General features: G+C 36.4%; 1 protein-coding gene across 2 annotated transcripts in view; it reads left to right on the forward strand.

The window, feature by feature from the left end:
- Positions 1 to 17,686, forward strand: part of LOC140238419 (nucleolar complex protein 2 homolog) — a 42,985-nt gene that overhangs the window by 1,514 nt on the left and 23,785 nt on the right. The window contains exons 1-10 of one of the 2 annotated variants that reach the window (XM_072318325.1): positions 4,303 to 4,438; positions 8,268 to 8,447; positions 10,396 to 10,642; positions 11,136 to 11,252; positions 11,926 to 12,037; positions 12,582 to 12,669; positions 13,993 to 14,071; positions 15,121 to 15,231; positions 16,237 to 16,350; positions 16,980 to 17,168. In XM_072318325.1, the coding sequence (XP_072174426.1) occupies positions 4,377 to 4,438; positions 8,268 to 8,447; positions 10,396 to 10,642; positions 11,136 to 11,252; positions 11,926 to 12,037; positions 12,582 to 12,669; positions 13,993 to 14,071; positions 15,121 to 15,231; positions 16,237 to 16,350; positions 16,980 to 17,168 (1,299 nt within the window). In that variant the 5' untranslated portion in view covers positions 4,303 to 4,376. Of the gene's footprint in view, positions 1 to 4,302; positions 4,439 to 8,267; positions 8,448 to 10,395; positions 10,643 to 11,135; positions 11,253 to 11,925; positions 12,038 to 12,581; positions 12,670 to 13,992; positions 14,072 to 15,120; positions 15,232 to 16,236; positions 16,351 to 16,979; positions 17,169 to 17,686 lie in introns of those variants that run through there. The other variant, XM_072318326.1, reaches the window with a different exon arrangement.

The raw sequence follows: 17,686 nt of genomic DNA on the forward strand, positions 1-17,686 counted from the left end.
TGTTATAATTTGTTAAATAATTCCAGACTTTCTATGTCAAATCAGACGAAATCTTATTATGTGGATATTTTAAAGATTATTTTTGTCTACAGAATAGATATATTTTAACTTGTGTATGATGAATTTTTCTTTGTAGGAAGTTTTAAACTCTATGAAATAAAGATTTTTCAAGCTTAGAACTCACAAGGGTTGTCGTGTCATTTGTCCATTATCTAAAAGAATTTTCATCGTAATTATGATTGCCTTTTTTATGCATCCGCGACGAAGTGGTGCCGGAGGCATTATGTTTTCGGGTTGTCCGTCTGTCCATCTGTCCGTCCGTCCTTCCGTCCGTAATGAATTTTGTGGACAGGGTAACTATCGAAACCTTTTGAGGTATCCTAATGAAACTTGGCATGTATGTGTATTAGGGGGTGAAGTTGTGCCTATCAACTTTTGGGTGCATATGCTCAAGGTCAAAGGTCAAAAGGTCAAGGTCAAATACATAAAATTTCACTATTTCCATCATATCTATGCAATGCCTGAAGATATTTTCTTGAAACTTCGTGTATACTTGTATTACCTGATTAAGATTCTCTGGTGAAAGTTTGGGTCATGAGGTTAAAGGTCAAAAGGTCAAGAAAAATAATAAAACTTCACTTTTTTTCTCTGTACCTTGGAAATTGTTCAAGGTATCTTCATGGAACATAGTATATAAACATGTACTGACTGGCAGTGATTATCTAGAGAATTTAGGGTTCATGGGGTCAAAGGTCAGGGGTCAAAGGTCAAGGGCAACACTTCAAAATTTTACTATTTCCCTCATGTTTATGCAATGCCAGCAGGATTATTATTTTTTTTTTTTTACACTTGGTGTATGCATGTATAACCTAATAGAGATTCTCTGGAAAGTTTTTTTTTCTTTTGTTTTTCCCTCAAAGGTCAAAACGTCAAAAATCAAGTGAAAGTGCTGAACTAAGTTTTTCCTCCATATCTAGGAAGTGGCTCAAGTTATCTTGAAACGTACTACATATTTATGCATGTTCTGCCTGACAGTGATTATCTTATGAATTTTAGGGTCAAAGGCCAGATGAAAATGGTAACAATTTACTATTCCATACAGAAATTGCACTTTTTCTCCATGCCGTGAAAAGTACTCAATGCATAAAGGTATGAATGGGTCAAAGTCAAGTTAAAGTTCTTAAATCCCAAATACATGCTCTCCTATTCATCCAATTAAACCTAGGTCAAGGAAGGTGAATATTCAACACATTTGTGACAAACTTGTCATTTTAATATTTTGCCAATTTTGTGAAAATGTAATCATACATTGTCCACATGTACTATCTAGGCCTATTAGGAGAATCATGCCTTATGGCGGAGGCATACCAGTCGCCATAGCAACATTTCTAGTTTCCTTATTCTGTTGTAAAAACACATAATACACACCGTGATTATTACAACATGTCCTCAACATGTCTAAGAACAAAGTAAACATAAACAAGGCTTGACATTATCAGTGGCCCGCTCACTAAAACTTGGTGTGGGCCCACCAAATTGATCATTTGGTGGCCTGATCGGGCAACTAAGATTAAAATTAAATCAAATTGGGTACTTATGTTTTTATTTTGGGCCACTGAAATTTCAGATTTCAAGATTTTAGTGGCCCACCAGATAAAGAAGTTAGCTTTGAGCCCGTACAGCCGTGATATTCTGTATTAGTAAAATTATCAAATTCATCTTTAAATTAATTGGGCCACCGCTAATGTTGCCCTGGTGATATATGTATACGTCACAGACAAGAGAAGTATTCAAATTAAGTTTATATATGAAGAGTTTGTTCGGAAAAACCGATAAGTCCATTTTTGAAGATTTTGAAGTATGGTCTCTGTCATAAAGTACAAAATAATACCTTTCAAATGATATATTGGTCACTACATATAAAGGTATATTTTTGAAGTTATGGTCAAAAGAAGCAAAAATTTTCTAATTATTCTCTTTATTTTCCTTGACCTTTAATCGCAAATATCTCCATTTGGCAAATATGGACTTATCGGTTTTTGCAAACAAACTCTTCATATATAACTACATTTGTATTACACTTACACAAATAATGCTTATGCAGGATGGAGAACAATTATGTTTACATGATTGCTATATGAGGGGGAAATATTTATCAAACCAAAGGATTTGTATACATATATCTTACAACTATTTATAGGATCACAAAATGAAGCCAACAAAATTACACTGTGGCAACTCTGTCCCCGTAGAAGGCAGAACATAGCATATTGGTAACAGTAACATTATAATCGATGTCAGATGTCAGAGTGATTATTGGGCGGTGTCCGTCGATGGGCCACGAGAGAAAAATTTATTACTTAAAATACTATAGGAATTGTATCCGTCATAACATTGCGGATAGACACACTGGTGAGCAGAGGCTTGCAAATACATGTAGGGAGAGAGTTTGCCGACATAAGTTTACATGATAAGGAAACTGGTCGAGGAGAAGTGGAGAGGATCGATGACCCACAGAGAGAGAGAGAGAGAGGGAGTGTGGAAAAATAGGGAGGTCGGAGCGGAGAGAGGGAGATTGTGGACGAGAAAGAAACAGAAAAGTTGAGCTGCTACACTCTTATTCATGGCAACAAATAATACGAGAATCATCATGTTACATCATTAAATAGTGGTGATATTTACAATATTTACAATTACAAAAATGTGGGTTCCTCCTTCCGAAAAAAAGCAAATTAATTGATAATAATATTGGATTCTAAATCCATGTTCTATATTCGTAAACAATCACATCTTTATTGCAACCGATTGACAAATTGCCCTACATCATCGTAAATAAACACTGAATTGATCAGTGTTTTAGTAGTAGCCATGATAAACACTGATCAATTCAGTGCTTATTTACGTCGATGTAGGGCAATTTGTCAATCAGCTAATTGCAATGAAAACATCTCGACGGAAGAATTTCACGAATTTGAACAATTACACATCTTTATTGTATAATTATCATAGAGAGAGAAATAAACAATTTCCCCTCATATGTACCCTGTGTGCTTTGGCATGAACAGTGTACATGTATTTTTGGTTCTTAAGGGGGGGGGGGGGAATTACCTTATCTGCATGGTAAACATTGTGTCCAAATTAAAAAGCTTATCAATAGAGGCAAGAAGAGACAATATTGTAATGTGTTCATCAAGATTAATTGCTATTCGGCTGATACTCAAATACATGTCAGAACATCTGTACATACCCACTGTTTCCCCCACAAAAGCAAAACAGCTAGTATCCATTGTATCACAGAGAACATGAAAGAAAGTTTTTGATAGGGTTTACATGATAAGGTCACTACTGGCTTCTCTGTTGCCAACAGCTGACATTTATTTGTCTTTCTTTCTTCAGTACATGTATTCTTTTAGTGATTCCACATAAGACTATCCTCAAACAGTGCATAATGATGATCAAACAGAATGAACATAAATTAGCAATATGAGTAATTAGGTTAAACAACATCAGATCATGCTAAACCGTGACCTTTGTGATTCCATTCAAAGGAGAGAAGAAAAAAACACCAAACAAATGAAGGGTGCCTGACAAATGTAAACCACAATCAAAAGACTGGACTCTTATTACAAGTGCATGGGTTCTAACCATGCAGTGATTAAAACCCCATTCCTTTCTACCCCCCCCCCCCCCCCTCACCCTCTGGTTAACCTTTTTAAAACTCTTGACTATTCCTTTGCTGGATATGTGTTTGTTATTAAACATAATAGGTATTTTTACATCATTTTTGGGGAGTTATATTCCGTATACCATTTTTGTTCTGTTTTAAAAAACAGTGTTTCACCAATTAATTTCCAAACATATTTTTTTTCACAATGATTTCAATACCTCTTACAAGTCAAAAAGTTGTTTTCAGATAAGTTGGAATGGATCGTTTCACTAAAAGATTTCAATAACAATTACAATCGACAAGCTGTTTTCAAAAACAATTAAAGCTTTTATACTTTATAATGGATATTGTGCCAATAAGTAGGCCTAATGTAAAAACTCATATATTCATTCCACATATGATTTTTAAGTTTTATCTATTACAAAGGAAAAAGAAAAAGAAATCCCTCCCCTTCTGGCTTACACCCATATACCCTCTTTCTGCTTCCCATCCTCCAATCTACACGAGATTGTGTACACTCCAAACAACATAACAAATGCAACATAGCATATGATCGATTATTTTGAAGAATCGATTATATGAAAAAGCACGTGTGTGAGATATAGGAGAGAGAGGCTATGCCAGTCACGACGACGTGTCAACGTGTGTGAGGTACAGTGTGAGCTTCGTCGCCTGTTGCTCTTCAAAAGGGTGAAAGAAAGGTAATCACATGGCACGTGGAAGTGGAAAGAAGGCGAAGAAGATGAAGGCAGCTGGGAAAGTCAATAAAAGGTAAACTGTTCATATTGGAAGGTCTGTACCCCATGAATTTTGGGTGATCATCGGGATTTTGCCCACAAGACACACATGAATTTCAATACTTGGGACTGTAGTTTATTACGGACTCTCGCGTGACACGTCCGCGTCCAAAATCTAACCACTGCACCAAACCAGGGAGGTGAGACACCTCCCTGACCAAACCAGACCATACCAATACTTACCATTGTTGGGTACTGTTAGAATATCTAGGAACAAGTGCAACTGCAGAAAGTCTGTTTGTTGGACCGAGTGGTTTGCGAGCTGGTATACCGAAGTCGGTAATGGAGTCATGACATTAATGTTAGACTTTGTATTGGTTTTGTTTTCTGTTAGCAATAAAGTTCTAAATCAAATGGTAACATTTTATAAAATTCTGACTCTGATATGAGTTGACCGAAAGATCGGTCTGTATCTGTCCGTCGGGAAATGTTCCGCGGAGACTGCGTCTGGCTTCACGGATCCCCTCCGTATACAGACCGAAGTCAATGATACCAGCTCCTGTGTGGCAGTAGCGCACAGATCAAACGTTACGATAAACCAAATTTCAGGCAGCTTTTTTACATTCAAACAAGTTTGACATGACATGACACATTATGCAGCAATATTTGGGATTAATTTCTCATATTGTGCAATCGAAATACAGTAACTCGGTTATAATGCAGAAATTTTATCCATATCGCAACATCGCCGTTCGCTAGCCGTAAGTTGCCATTTTGAATCTGTAAGCCAATCACATGCGAGGTACATGTTTCAGAAAAAAAACATGTAGAAGGTACCTCGCATGTGATTGGCTAATAGATTCATCCTGTATGTTTCTGGAGTTTGAACGTGACAACGCGACGGGCTGGTTGATGTGTGTTTTACGTTGAAAATTTGACCAAAATGTTGGATTATCCATTAATCTGGTGAGTGCAATGTATTCTTGAGTAGTTGATTTCACTATACAAGCTTAAATTTGCCGACCTAGAGCCGTGAATTAGACGCAATCGAGAAGGGTGAGGTACCTCACCCAATTTTCCATAGAGACAGTGGTTAAGAATATCCACACAGCAATGCTTACTGGTACCTTCCGTCTGTCTACGGAGGACAGCGTCAATGGCAAAATATAAAAAGAGTCCTCCGGACAGACGGATCTTTCTGTCTATGATATGAGCTGAGCTGAGCTTCCAAATAAATTTTAGATTAGGGTGCCTAAATTTAAAATTTTATTAGAATCTACTTTTCTAACCCGTTGATCTCCTGCCTGATCTGGCCATGACTTTCATAGCATTACAATATCATTAACAAGGAGTGATAAAGAGTGCGTTTGAGTGCTCTCCTAAAGGGTACCGTACCACCATACTGTACCTGCGGATGCGCCATGGCATAGGAGCACTAAGAATGGGTAATCATGTAGAAATGCACACCTACCATTTCCTTCCTTAATTTGTCTATGAAAACTTCGTGTGGCTATCAGAAATGTCAAGATGGACCATATCTGACAGTTTCATGGAATTTTATAGTCAATTACAGAAGAAAAGTAGCTAATTTTGACTCAAAAGTACGCTGATCGATGGCTGTGTCAGCGTAGCATGATGGATGATCGATTATGTGGAAGAGCGATATAACGATAATTACGTCGGCTCGACAGTAAAATGTGGAAGAAAGTGATCTTGATGCGTCTGTTTTTTATCTTTTCAGTTAATTTTCTCCTGCGTGTGACTGAATATCTGTCAACATTTTTTGCTGACTAAATGATGGATAATATGTGTATTTTTTCATCTTTTACTGTTTTGTATACAAAATAGTAAAAGATGAAAAAATGGGAATTATCCATCATGAATATTGCACAATAAAATGGATTTTTACTACAAAACAAAAACAAATATTGGGGTGCAGTTTTTGTATACATAATTAAAAAACTGAAATGGAAAAATAAATGCTATCATATCTAAAAGACAATTACTTTCTACTATAAGTTGAACTTATCAATTAAAAACAAATTGAATTTACTAATTTCAGTTTCAATGTTCTGTTTCTTTTTAGGTAAAATGAGCACTTTATGAGAAGTCCACAATATTAATACATGATTGTATAACATGCACTTTTTGTAATACTATTCTCGTTAATTTATTAAATTAGGCCTATGAATTATGTAGATTACTAGAAATCCCCTTTGAATTCAACTTCCTTCTCATCTTCTTTTCTCTCTCCCTCCTAATAGCCTAACCTTTGTCTTCCACTTTTCCTTCAACCTCATTCTATTCCCTTCAACACTATTCAAATTAAATTATTATTATCAACTTTTGTCATGATAAAATCAATACTTGCCACAATTTTTAAAGAAAGGATCAATGTCTAAATCCTGGTATGAATAGTCTGTATCAATAATTTGAATAGTGATAATCATGATAGTGGCAATGAAAACAAAGAATTATCACAATAGCTCACGTGAGCCTTCGACTCGAGTGAGCCAACAAAAAAAAAAAAAAAATACGAAAAAGAAAGTAGGGGCTACACGTATTGCAAGAGTCAAGTTCGATATTGTTAGTAAGCCGCTAATTAGAGACTACCAGAATCGATTATAATCGTTGGCATCGTTCTCTGCGAAATCGGTGCACTACACTTTCACTTACGTCAGACACTATGTTCGCGACAGACGTACTTCTCAACTCCAATTTCTCATTTTTCTTACCCTTTCGGCTTTCTAATTCCATGAAAACTCTCTGATATGGTTCAATTTAGCATCTCCAATAGCTGCACAAAATTTGATTGACAAACGGCGAAGCGAACGGTAGGTGTGCATTTCTACATACCTTAGTCCGTACCATGAGTGAGCCAGCAACAGTGGACCACTTCCCCAAGTCCTCCAAAAGCGCACAAACACTGCACCAGAAGTTTTAGTTGGTATGAAAAGATTGCACGCAACACGCACATAAGTCAAATGCAAAGATTCCATTCCTTTATTTGGGACATCATGATCTGTAAGTAGCTGAAGTGCCGGGTTAAGTTGTTCCTTTCATTTCATTAATTATTTCCTTTTTTTACCATCTTATTTACCCTCATCAAAGGGCTATCTGCCAAACCCATGCAGCTATCATGAAGTTCAAATTTGACTTGTTTTTTGTTATTTGTGATTTCAACTTGTTTTGATTCAAGGACCTCTAAGACTCTAAATTGAATAAAATCAGATTGGGACAAGAGAAGCAGAGAGATCAAGATTCTATTCTGTGTTAATGCATTTACAGAAAAAGCTCCAGTTTGGGTGATTATTTATCCACATAGATAAAAGAAGAGTTGGAGTATCAAGACTTCATTATAGACCAACTTTAGTTAAACTTTCTTTGTAATTCAATATTGTTTCCCTTATACAGCTGTTTTTGGGCATTATCTATCCATAAATCTCTTTTTGTTTGTTTATTAACATTTCTTTTGACAGCTATTTAGTCACCTTGTTCATTTGTGATGTGTATCTGTTGAGGCTTGACATTGCTCAACATATTTGAAACCCATGTAATGCTTAAACTAGTAACCAACCTTGTCCCCACTTTACAGAAAAACTTTCACAGGGACTAGACCCACAATACATGTCCCATTTAAAGAAAATAGAAATAAAATAAAATAAAACAAATCTGTAATCTGTAATCAGTTAATGAATAGTGTTACATTGAAACGAAAAGATGTGTGTAATTTCACTAATATTCTTATGGATGCCTTGCTTTGTTCTTGTATACCTATAAAACTGAACTATTTTCATTCATTTCCAGCCATCCTTTTAATATCTTTTTGTAATCTCTTTTCATGATTATCCATTTTTTTTCAGTAATCTGGCAGATATGTCAGTTGAAGAGTTGATGGCTGAAGACTTTGACTCGGAAGATGAGCCAGCAGAGAATGGGGAGAAGGATGAAGAAGAAAATGATGATGCAAGGAATAAGAAAGAAAGTCAACCCAAGCTTGGATTCAAAGGAAGAGCAGCAAAGAATCAAGCCAAGGGGAAAAGGTGTGATGCTAAAGATTATCACTTAATTGTAATTTTTTGTTTGATGAAGTATTTTCTGTTTAGTTTTTTTTTTTTCTAGGAACTGAAATTAGCAGTGAAGAAAAATTGAGACCACTGTTGTTGTTTTTATGCCTCCGCCACGAAGTGGTGCCGGAGGCATTATGTTTTCGGGTTGTCCGTCCGTCCGTCCGTCCGTAATGAATTTTGTGGACAAGGTAACTATCGAAACCTTTTGAGGTATCCTAATGAAACTTGGCATGTATGTGTATTAGGGGGTGAAGTTGTGCCTATCAACTTTTGGGTGCATATGCTCAAGGTCAAAGGTCAAAAGGTCAAGGTCAAATACATAAAATTTCACTATTTCCACCATATCTATTGAATGCCTGAAGATATTTTCTTGAAACTTAGTGTATACATGTATTACCCAATTAAGATTCTCTGGTGAAAGTTTGGGTCATGAGGTCAAAGGTCAAAGGTCAAAAGGTCAGGGTCAAATACATAAAATTTCACTATTTCCACCATATCTATTGGATGCCTGAAGATATTTTCTTCAAACTTAGTGTATACATGTATTACCCAATTAAGATGCTCTGGTGAAAGTTTGGGTCATGAGGTCAAAGGTCAAAAGGTCAGGGTCAAATACATAAAATTTCACTATTTCCACCATATCTATTGAATGCCTGAAGATATTTTCTTGGAACTTAGTGTATACATGTATTACCCAATTAAGATTCTCTGGTGAAAGTTTGGGTCATGAGGTGAAAGGTCAAAGGTCAAAAGGTCAAGTAGAAATATTAAAACTTCTTTTTTTTCTCTGTACCTTGGAAAATTGTTCAAGGTATCTTCATGGAACGTATAGTATATACATGTACTGACTGATTATCTAGAGAAGGTAGGGTTCATGGGGTCAAAGGTCAGGGGTCAAAGATTAAGTGCAAGACTTCAAAATTTTACTATTACCCTAATATTTATACAATGCCAGCAGGGTTATTTTTTTACACTTGGTGTATGCGTGTGTAACCTAATAGAAATTCTCTGGAAAGTTTTTTTTTTTTCTCTTTTTGCCTCAAAGGTCAAAAGGTCAAAGATCAATTGAAAGTGCTGAACTAACTTTTTCCTCCATATCTCGGAAGTGGCTCAAGTTACCTTGAAACTTAATACATATTATGCATGTTCTACCTGAAAGTAATTATCTCATGAATTTTAGGGTCAATTGCCAGATGAAAATGGTAACAATTTACTATTCAATTCAGAAATTGCACTTTTTCTCCACACCTGTACCTTGAAAATTACTCAATGCCTAAATGTATGAATGGTTCAAAGTCAAGTTAAAGTCCTTAAATCCCTAGATACATGCTCTCCTATTCATCCAATTAAACCTACGTCAAGGAAGGTGAACATTCAACACATTTGTGACAAACTTGTCATTCCAATATTTTGCCAATTTTGTGAAAATGTAATCACACAGTGTCCACATGTACTATCTAGATCTATTGGGAAAATCATGCATTATGGCGGAGGCATACCAGTCGCCATAGCGACATTTCTAGTTTAATTTTGATGACTGAAATGAGTAGGCATCGATCAGTGTGAATTACTTTATGAAGAATTGTCCTTTTGAATGAGGTTGATCAATTATCACTCTTTACAACCAAGAACCACTTGCCTTAACAACAGCAACATAAAATTCTTTTATACATACATAGAACAAATATTGATATCTGTTGAAGTGCAGGACCTTTAATAATAGGTCAGTGCAAAATGTTAAACTCTGTATGAAACTTCAATCATACTTCAGGATATTGAAAATCCGTAAGCACATGATTTCACGACTATTTGAATAGTTCATACCATTGATTTAAAAAATATTATTTTTCTCACTATCATTTCATATTTATAGTTTATTATTAACTAGGTGAATTATTAAAACATTGATTGATATTTGTAGTGAAAAGTCTTCAAGCATCGGGAAGCACAAGCAGTCGCTGGAAAAGCTGAAAAACACAGATCCAGAATTCTACGAGTTCCTCCAGGAAAATGAGGGAGGTCTCTTGGATTTCAACGAGTCCGACGAGTCGGAGTTGGAAAGTGAGGATGAAGAGGATGAGGGGACGGATGATGACGTTGATGAAGAGGAGGAGGAGGAGGATGATGACAGTGATGATGAAGAATTGGAGACAAGCAAACAGGCTGAGGTGAGAAACCATTCCAGTGAAAATTGATTGAGCTACTTGTAATGATATTGCTATTACTTTTGCACACACGCAAAAAAAAAAAAAAAATGAATAAATACATAAACACACAAAAAACTAAGGCTTGAGAGCTGATCAATTCAAGTTGATCTTTTATTCTCACATTTGTGGAAATGCCCAAAATGGGACAGTCAGGGGATAGTGGGGCTCAACGTTAGCAGTGATGCGAACAGGCCACTATAGAAAAAAGGAAGTGTCCAGCCCTGGCATTTGCTGCACAAAAATGATTGAATAGTTGCCCCTCTGACATTTTGAGCCTTGTGAGTCCTCACCCATGATCCCTTAAATGAAAAGTTACACCATAAAACTGAAAATCCAGTGCCAAGAGATATATCTCCTCCCCGAGAAAAAACTGTTCCAGATAGCAAGTTGTATGTGCTGTATTTCACAAGACAAAAAACTAGTGTTTTTCCCCCCTTTTGCTTGTTTTTGTCAGCTGGACAGTGACGAGGAGGACTACGTGGATGAAGACGAAGAGGGGAAGAAGAGGAAAGGAAGAGCGGGGATTTCTGTCTCCCTGGCTCTGGTGGACAAGTGGAGGCAACAGCTAGAGGTGAGGGATGGCACAAGCAGGTGGTTGTGAAGTTGAATTTAATCAGATCCTGAATAAGCTGAAATTTTCACTGCAATTTTATTTTTGTGAATTGAGCGAACTGCTTTTGAACCACAAAAATAGTACAACGCAAGTATGAAGACATGCGGAATTAATGACACATAAAAATGTCATTAAAAACAAATTAAGCCATGCCAGTCCTGGCTTGCATGCAACTAGTAGCTACCATAGGTCTAGCATGCTACTTGGGCCATGATGTAACAATGTCTGGGGAATTACAACATGCTAGTGCAGTAGGATCTCTACTCTGAATGCAGAACACACAACTTATTTATGTAAAGGTAATCGCCAGGTAAAAGCATTCAGTACAAGTGTTGGCACTTGTTACTCATTATCATTTATCTTGTGAAAGGTGAAATGACTACTACTAGACCCTCGCTACTGAAAAATTAACAACATGCGAAAATGCAGAAAAAAAAAGAAGTTGCAGTAAGAATGTACAGGTTTTGGGGTGAAAGATATTCACACTATCCAACTCGTTTGCCTCATTGAACAGAGCACCTCATCTTTTGCGAATACCTCATGTGAAATCTTGTACCATCGCACTCATGGCTATTCAAATATTTGTGTATTAGCTTAACCTCTGTCCAATTTCCATTAATATGTCATAAAGGGTCATTCAGTGAAAGCGTTGAGAGAGTTGATGAAGGCGTTCCGGGCCGCTGTCCAGCAAGCTGGTTCGGGGGAAAATGTCAGGACAAAGTATACAGTGGAGGGATCTGCAGGTGAGTATAATTTTCACTTTCCATATTTTCATTTTTCTAGCATAATCAAAGAGCACTTGACATGCCTCTTTCAGAAGGCAGGGGAAATGATATTACCATCAATACATTGATAAGTTGAGGGAATGTGTACTTTTCATCAAGATGAAAGTTTGTGGAATTCTCTTTATATTTTTATTATTTTGTTCCTACACTATAGTGTAACATATTGTTGCAGCATTCTTATTCAGTGATGGTGGCATATGCATTTGATAAAAACTTTATTAATTATCATAAATTTTGAACAGATTGTCTGACTTTCCGCCAACTATGCTTATATGTTCTACTATTCTGCATGTACTTACTCCACATATGTGTTTGGGAAGGAATTGCCCTTGCAGGTAAGCTCTAATATAACTGCAAATCAGTGATTTGATTTCACTTGTATTGATGGCTGACGTAAATACATCTATCTTTGGCAGTTGAAATCTGTTGATTGCGCAATTAGTGAGTGCTTTTAGTGACTGAACTAAAAAAAACCTGTTTTTCATTTGTTTCTTTCCTTCAGCATTCAATGCTGTGGTTTCACTGTGTCTGAAGCAAGTCTACCCAGTCTTGCAACATGCGCTGGAAATAGAAGACAAGGCAGGCAAAGCGTGAGTTTAATTAACATTTTTTGAAGTTCGCTTTTTCAATCTCATGTAGCCACAGCACTTTTATATGTGTGTCGGGGAAAATGATGACTGGAAAAAAGGGTGCATATTGTGTAGTCACCCTTTCTGTGCCTGAGACTTTGGACAGCATGATAAAACTCTGTGGGGTTTTCTCTGACAATCAGTACTCAAAGCACACAAAGGGTTAAAGAGTTTCTTTTTTGTGTAGAGAAGTGAACTTGAACAGTTAGATGTAAAGATCTCAGGCCTATGTCACAATTGCTGCTCCCATAGCAGTAATGGAAATGCTTCCTATTGATTGGTTGTTTCCTGGTTGTTGCCATGGTGTTGACAAATATTGTATTTTTTTGTTGATTTCAAAGTTGTTGTTGTTGTTTTTTGTTTGAAGTAGGGACCCTGAGTGTACTGACCTGTTGATGTAATGATAATGCTGAGATTAAATGTTATACATCACTTGTCCAGTTTTTGCAAGACATTCTTTAGTTAAAAGGTGTGTACAGTTCTGGTCGAGGTGAGGATTTAATAGCTTTTAACGTTTTGCGAGATATTCAGAAACCACTCTATGAGATGTCAAAGAGCATGCAGTTCTAAGGGGTATCAAAAGTTTATTCGATGAAAATTGGTTTTGAAATGGCCGAGATATCCAAAAACAAGGTGAAACAAAGAGATCCTAATGAAGTTGTGGCATGTCGCCTTTTATTATTAGCACTTTTTTGGATATCTCAGCCATTTGAAAACCAATTTTCATCAAATAAACGTTGAATCCTTCTTAAAATTACATGCTCTTTCATATTTCATAAGAGGCTTTTCATTATCTCACTTAGGAATGTTCAAAACATGAATCCCCACCTCAACCAGTACTGTACAGTCCCTTTAACTGGAACATTTCATTTTGGTGTTAAGAAATAAACACACTGCTAAATATTATGTGACACTATGTAACTTTGAGATTGTACGATGTAGCAATATATATTTTCTGTTCATAGAGTGATGCAAATACTAATGGGAAAACTGTGAATTAGTAGTAGTATTTATGAAACTTGCCATTACAACAAACTATGCTGGTCCATCGTGTATGCCATGTGCATAATGTTTGACTATCGACCGGTAGATGTGTCTTATGTTCAAAAAGCTATTAGAAGGATGAGTGTGTGTATTTGTGTTAATTTGTAGAACAATAATGGCAAATTTAATTTTGTAGATGCCTTTACCCAACTAAGGTACATTTTTTTTCTTTATTTATCACTGATGAGTGACATTTTCTCTCCCCCTTTACATATCTATAATTATTTTACCTTTTCATAGCCCCAAAGCACCATCATCATCTCCAAAATGGAAGCAGCTCCATGTGGACATCAAAGCTTATCTTTCTGATGTCATTCAGGTGTGAACACGACATGATCTTCTTCAGATATTGCTTGGACTACATCTGCAATATGATGTTGATTTCAGATATATGGGGCTTTGAAACCAGGCCTGGTTAGAGCTGCATAGTGTGACATACTGAGTTAGCCAAAATTAGGTTGCATACTCGTACTGCAAAAAATGTTGGAAGGAAGCAAGCTATCGCAAGAATGAGAAGAAGAAGTGTATGGGTAAATTCTTTTATCCAGCCTCTTAGAATCTTTTGTTGGAGCATTTTAGTGCATAAGCATGGCCTACAGTAGTGTAGCCTTGCATATAATTGCATATTTTGTACAACCTGTACTCTACGCCGAACATATGCGAAGGCCAGCATAGGCACAGTGTAGGGCAGAATAAGCTTGATGGTGTAGTAGGTCAAAATTCTATGCAGTTGTACTCGGGCCCGGTGTAAAAGCCTCCTTACATTGTTATTACCATTGACATCTATTTTGTGTGCACTGCCAATGATATTGTAAGATTGCGGGTCCAGAGGGGGTTCATTTGTATAGGACAAAGTGGGATGCCATCAGTCAGAGCGCTTCCATTTGTGTATATTGTCTTTGAGGTACTTGCAATTTTACATTTGTGGTCTTGGCTGTGGTCAATAGAACATTTATGTGCAAGCGTTTGTTAGTATGTGTGTGTGTGTCAGCCTCAAAGAATGAAAATTCCTTCATTTCTTACTATCCTATGTATGCATGGTATATCTTGTAGTATATTTTGTAGCATTTCTATTTTTTCGAGTCCTATCTCTGCAAAATTAGCCAACTTCTGAAAATATTGCCCCTTGTAAAACAAGTATCTTGTATACTGTCTTACTTATCCTGTCACTGTGGTTCTCAATCATGAATTCAACTGCTCACAAAATCATCTTACAAGTCAAAGTTTTTATTCATTGTACTTGCAAAATATGTGCGTGTGTATGTGTGTATATAATATAGATAAAGAAAATATGCAATATAGATTGAAATATAATGTGATATCAAAGGATTATGTTTGATAGTTGGTTGTCTTATATTATTCTTCCAGTTGATGAGCAATGTAGCAGAGCCAAGCATCGTCAGTGTCGTGTTACGTCATGTCAGGAGCCTCATTCCATACTTTACATGTTTCCCCAAACTGGTCAAGGTCATCATCAAGGTCAGTTCTTCTGGTAGTATGCCCAGGCCAGTCTGCATTCATGCCAAAGTCTAAGTTAGGTATCAAATTATTTAATCTGCCCATGTGGAATGGTCAAATTTTTTTAATCAATTTGAATTAGTTGTGTTAATCCCCACTTTGCATTGCTTTCCACTTCTATATCGACACACCTGTCATGTTTTTGTTCCAAATTTGATTGATTTTATGTATTTGTTCTGCTCCACGTTTAAAAGTAACAAAGTGGTGTAATGTATTAGACACTAGCAAAAAGTATTACATTAGTGTGCATAACAATAACAGCAACAATAACAGCAAACAAACAAAATTTTGCAAAATAGGATTGCATTGTGTTGGTACCTTAATGAGACAGAGTGTGGCGCAATGGAGTCTGATGAAAACTAGTGCTTGTTGGAACAAGGATCGGGGGGGGGGGGGTTGGGACTTACAGATTACAGGATTCATATTTGTGTATGGCAGTAACTGAGAAATAGAGCGAGAGAATTTTGGGTTGTAAGTCATTTTCCTCACTTCACAGTCTTTCACTATACAAATTGGTCAAGTACATAATCAGGGCCATCCCTCATAATCATGCTTCCCAACTCAGAATTGGTCAATGGCATAATGATTATGTATGGTCAAAGTCCTATTCTCATTTGTAACTCTTTGCTTCACCTGGATCTTCTCTAATTGATGTCGGCGAGAGGTCATTATACAGCTAACGCTTTGTCAAGTTTATCAATTCCATCCCTATTCCACTTAGAAAGGAAATGTGAATGCATTCATGAAACTTTTCAGCAGAATTTTTACTAAATATGAAGAGTAACTTAAAACAGGGAATGCTAATAATGGGAGAGGAAGTGGTATAAATGTAAATATGATTTATTTATATGATAAAATACATAACGTAGAAATGTAAAAGAAACATAGATGTTGTGTATAAAGGTGAATTATTCATACTATATCAAATATCCTTAAGGCAACTTGTTTCCATGTTTTTATTTGCAGAAATTAGTGAATTTCTGGAGCACTGGGGAGGAGACAGTGCGTGTCCTGGCCTTCCTCTGTCTCTTCTCCATCATCAGATGCACCAAGGAATCTCGCCTCGACTTCATACTCAAGGTAAAGGAGCATCTCTCTTTAAGCGCCTGAATATGCTAAGTCAGTGTTATGCCCGCTGTGAGGATTGTTATGATTATCAGCTGGAAACAGTTAATAAGTCATCATGACACATTGCTGCAAAAATGTAGTCAATGTTTATTTTTTATTGGGAGGGGATATAGTAATTGCATTAATGAGTTTGAGTACATTTTTTATGGCTGTTGGTTTGCAAATGTATATACAAACTAGTTTGTTTTTGTTTGTTTGTTTGTTTGTTTGTTTTTTACTTTGTTGGTATTGGTAGTAGCATGAATTACAACTGGACAGTGCAATGTCACTATTTTGCAGCTAGTAGGGCATTAACTGCATAGGTTATTTCCATTGTTAAATCCTAATTCAAAATAGACTATCTGATAGTTTCTTTATTTATACATGTACTATAAAAAAAAAAAATTATCATTTTACCAGCTAATTTATTCAGTATAGAATCATTGTGTAGAATTGGCAGTGCTCATGTATCTACATGCTCATAGTGCCTTGTTTTTCTACTTTACACCGCCTTCTTTTTTTATAAAGCACACCTAAGAGACATCAATTTTTCCATTTCAACTCTCACATTATTATCTCTATGCTTCCCCTCGTTCCATTAGCAAATGTACCTGGCCTACGTGCGCAACACCAAGTTCACGTCGCCGAGCACCCTGCCCGTCATCAACTTCATGCAGCGCTCGCTGACCGAGATGTTTGCCCTGAATACGCAGGTCACTTACCAGCACGCCTTCGTCTATATCCGCCAGCTGGCCATACATCTACGGAATGCGATCACCGTCAAGAAGAAGGTCGGTCTAATTCACCTGGCATTTACTGGTATAAAGCAACCGTTTCCTTGGAAAGGGTTTTGATGCTGATACAAAAATTCAAGCCTTTGTTATTGATATGATTGTTTTGATTTGACAAGAAGTCAATCTTCTTTTTGACCTCTCATACCTTAAAAAAATTTGACTGGTGGACAGATCTGCATCCTGAATGGAAACATTAAATGTACATACATAAGTCATACATTGTTTCATTTGAAGCCTTTCCATTGATTACAGATTCATATTCTTTTTTTGTTGTTGCAAAGTTAACAGTATTGTGAAGTCTAGAGTATAATTAGTGATTTTCCTTTTTCTCAATTCACAGTTGGTTGGTGTATTTTGTTCTCATGGTTTCTCAATGCAGTGTAGGCCATGACAGCAAGTAAAAACATTGGTGTTAAAGCATTATTTAACATTGCGAGCTAGTGGTTAAAAAATGTTCTAATTATCTCATTTGACGCATATAATATGTAGTTCAGTTGTATCACATATGTAACGAC

The sequence above is a fragment of the Diadema setosum genome, chromosome 15 (assembly GCF_964275005.1).
Source record: "Diadema setosum chromosome 15, eeDiaSeto1, whole genome shotgun sequence".
NCBI lineage: Eukaryota > Metazoa > Echinodermata > Echinoidea > Diadematoida > Diadematidae > Diadema > Diadema setosum.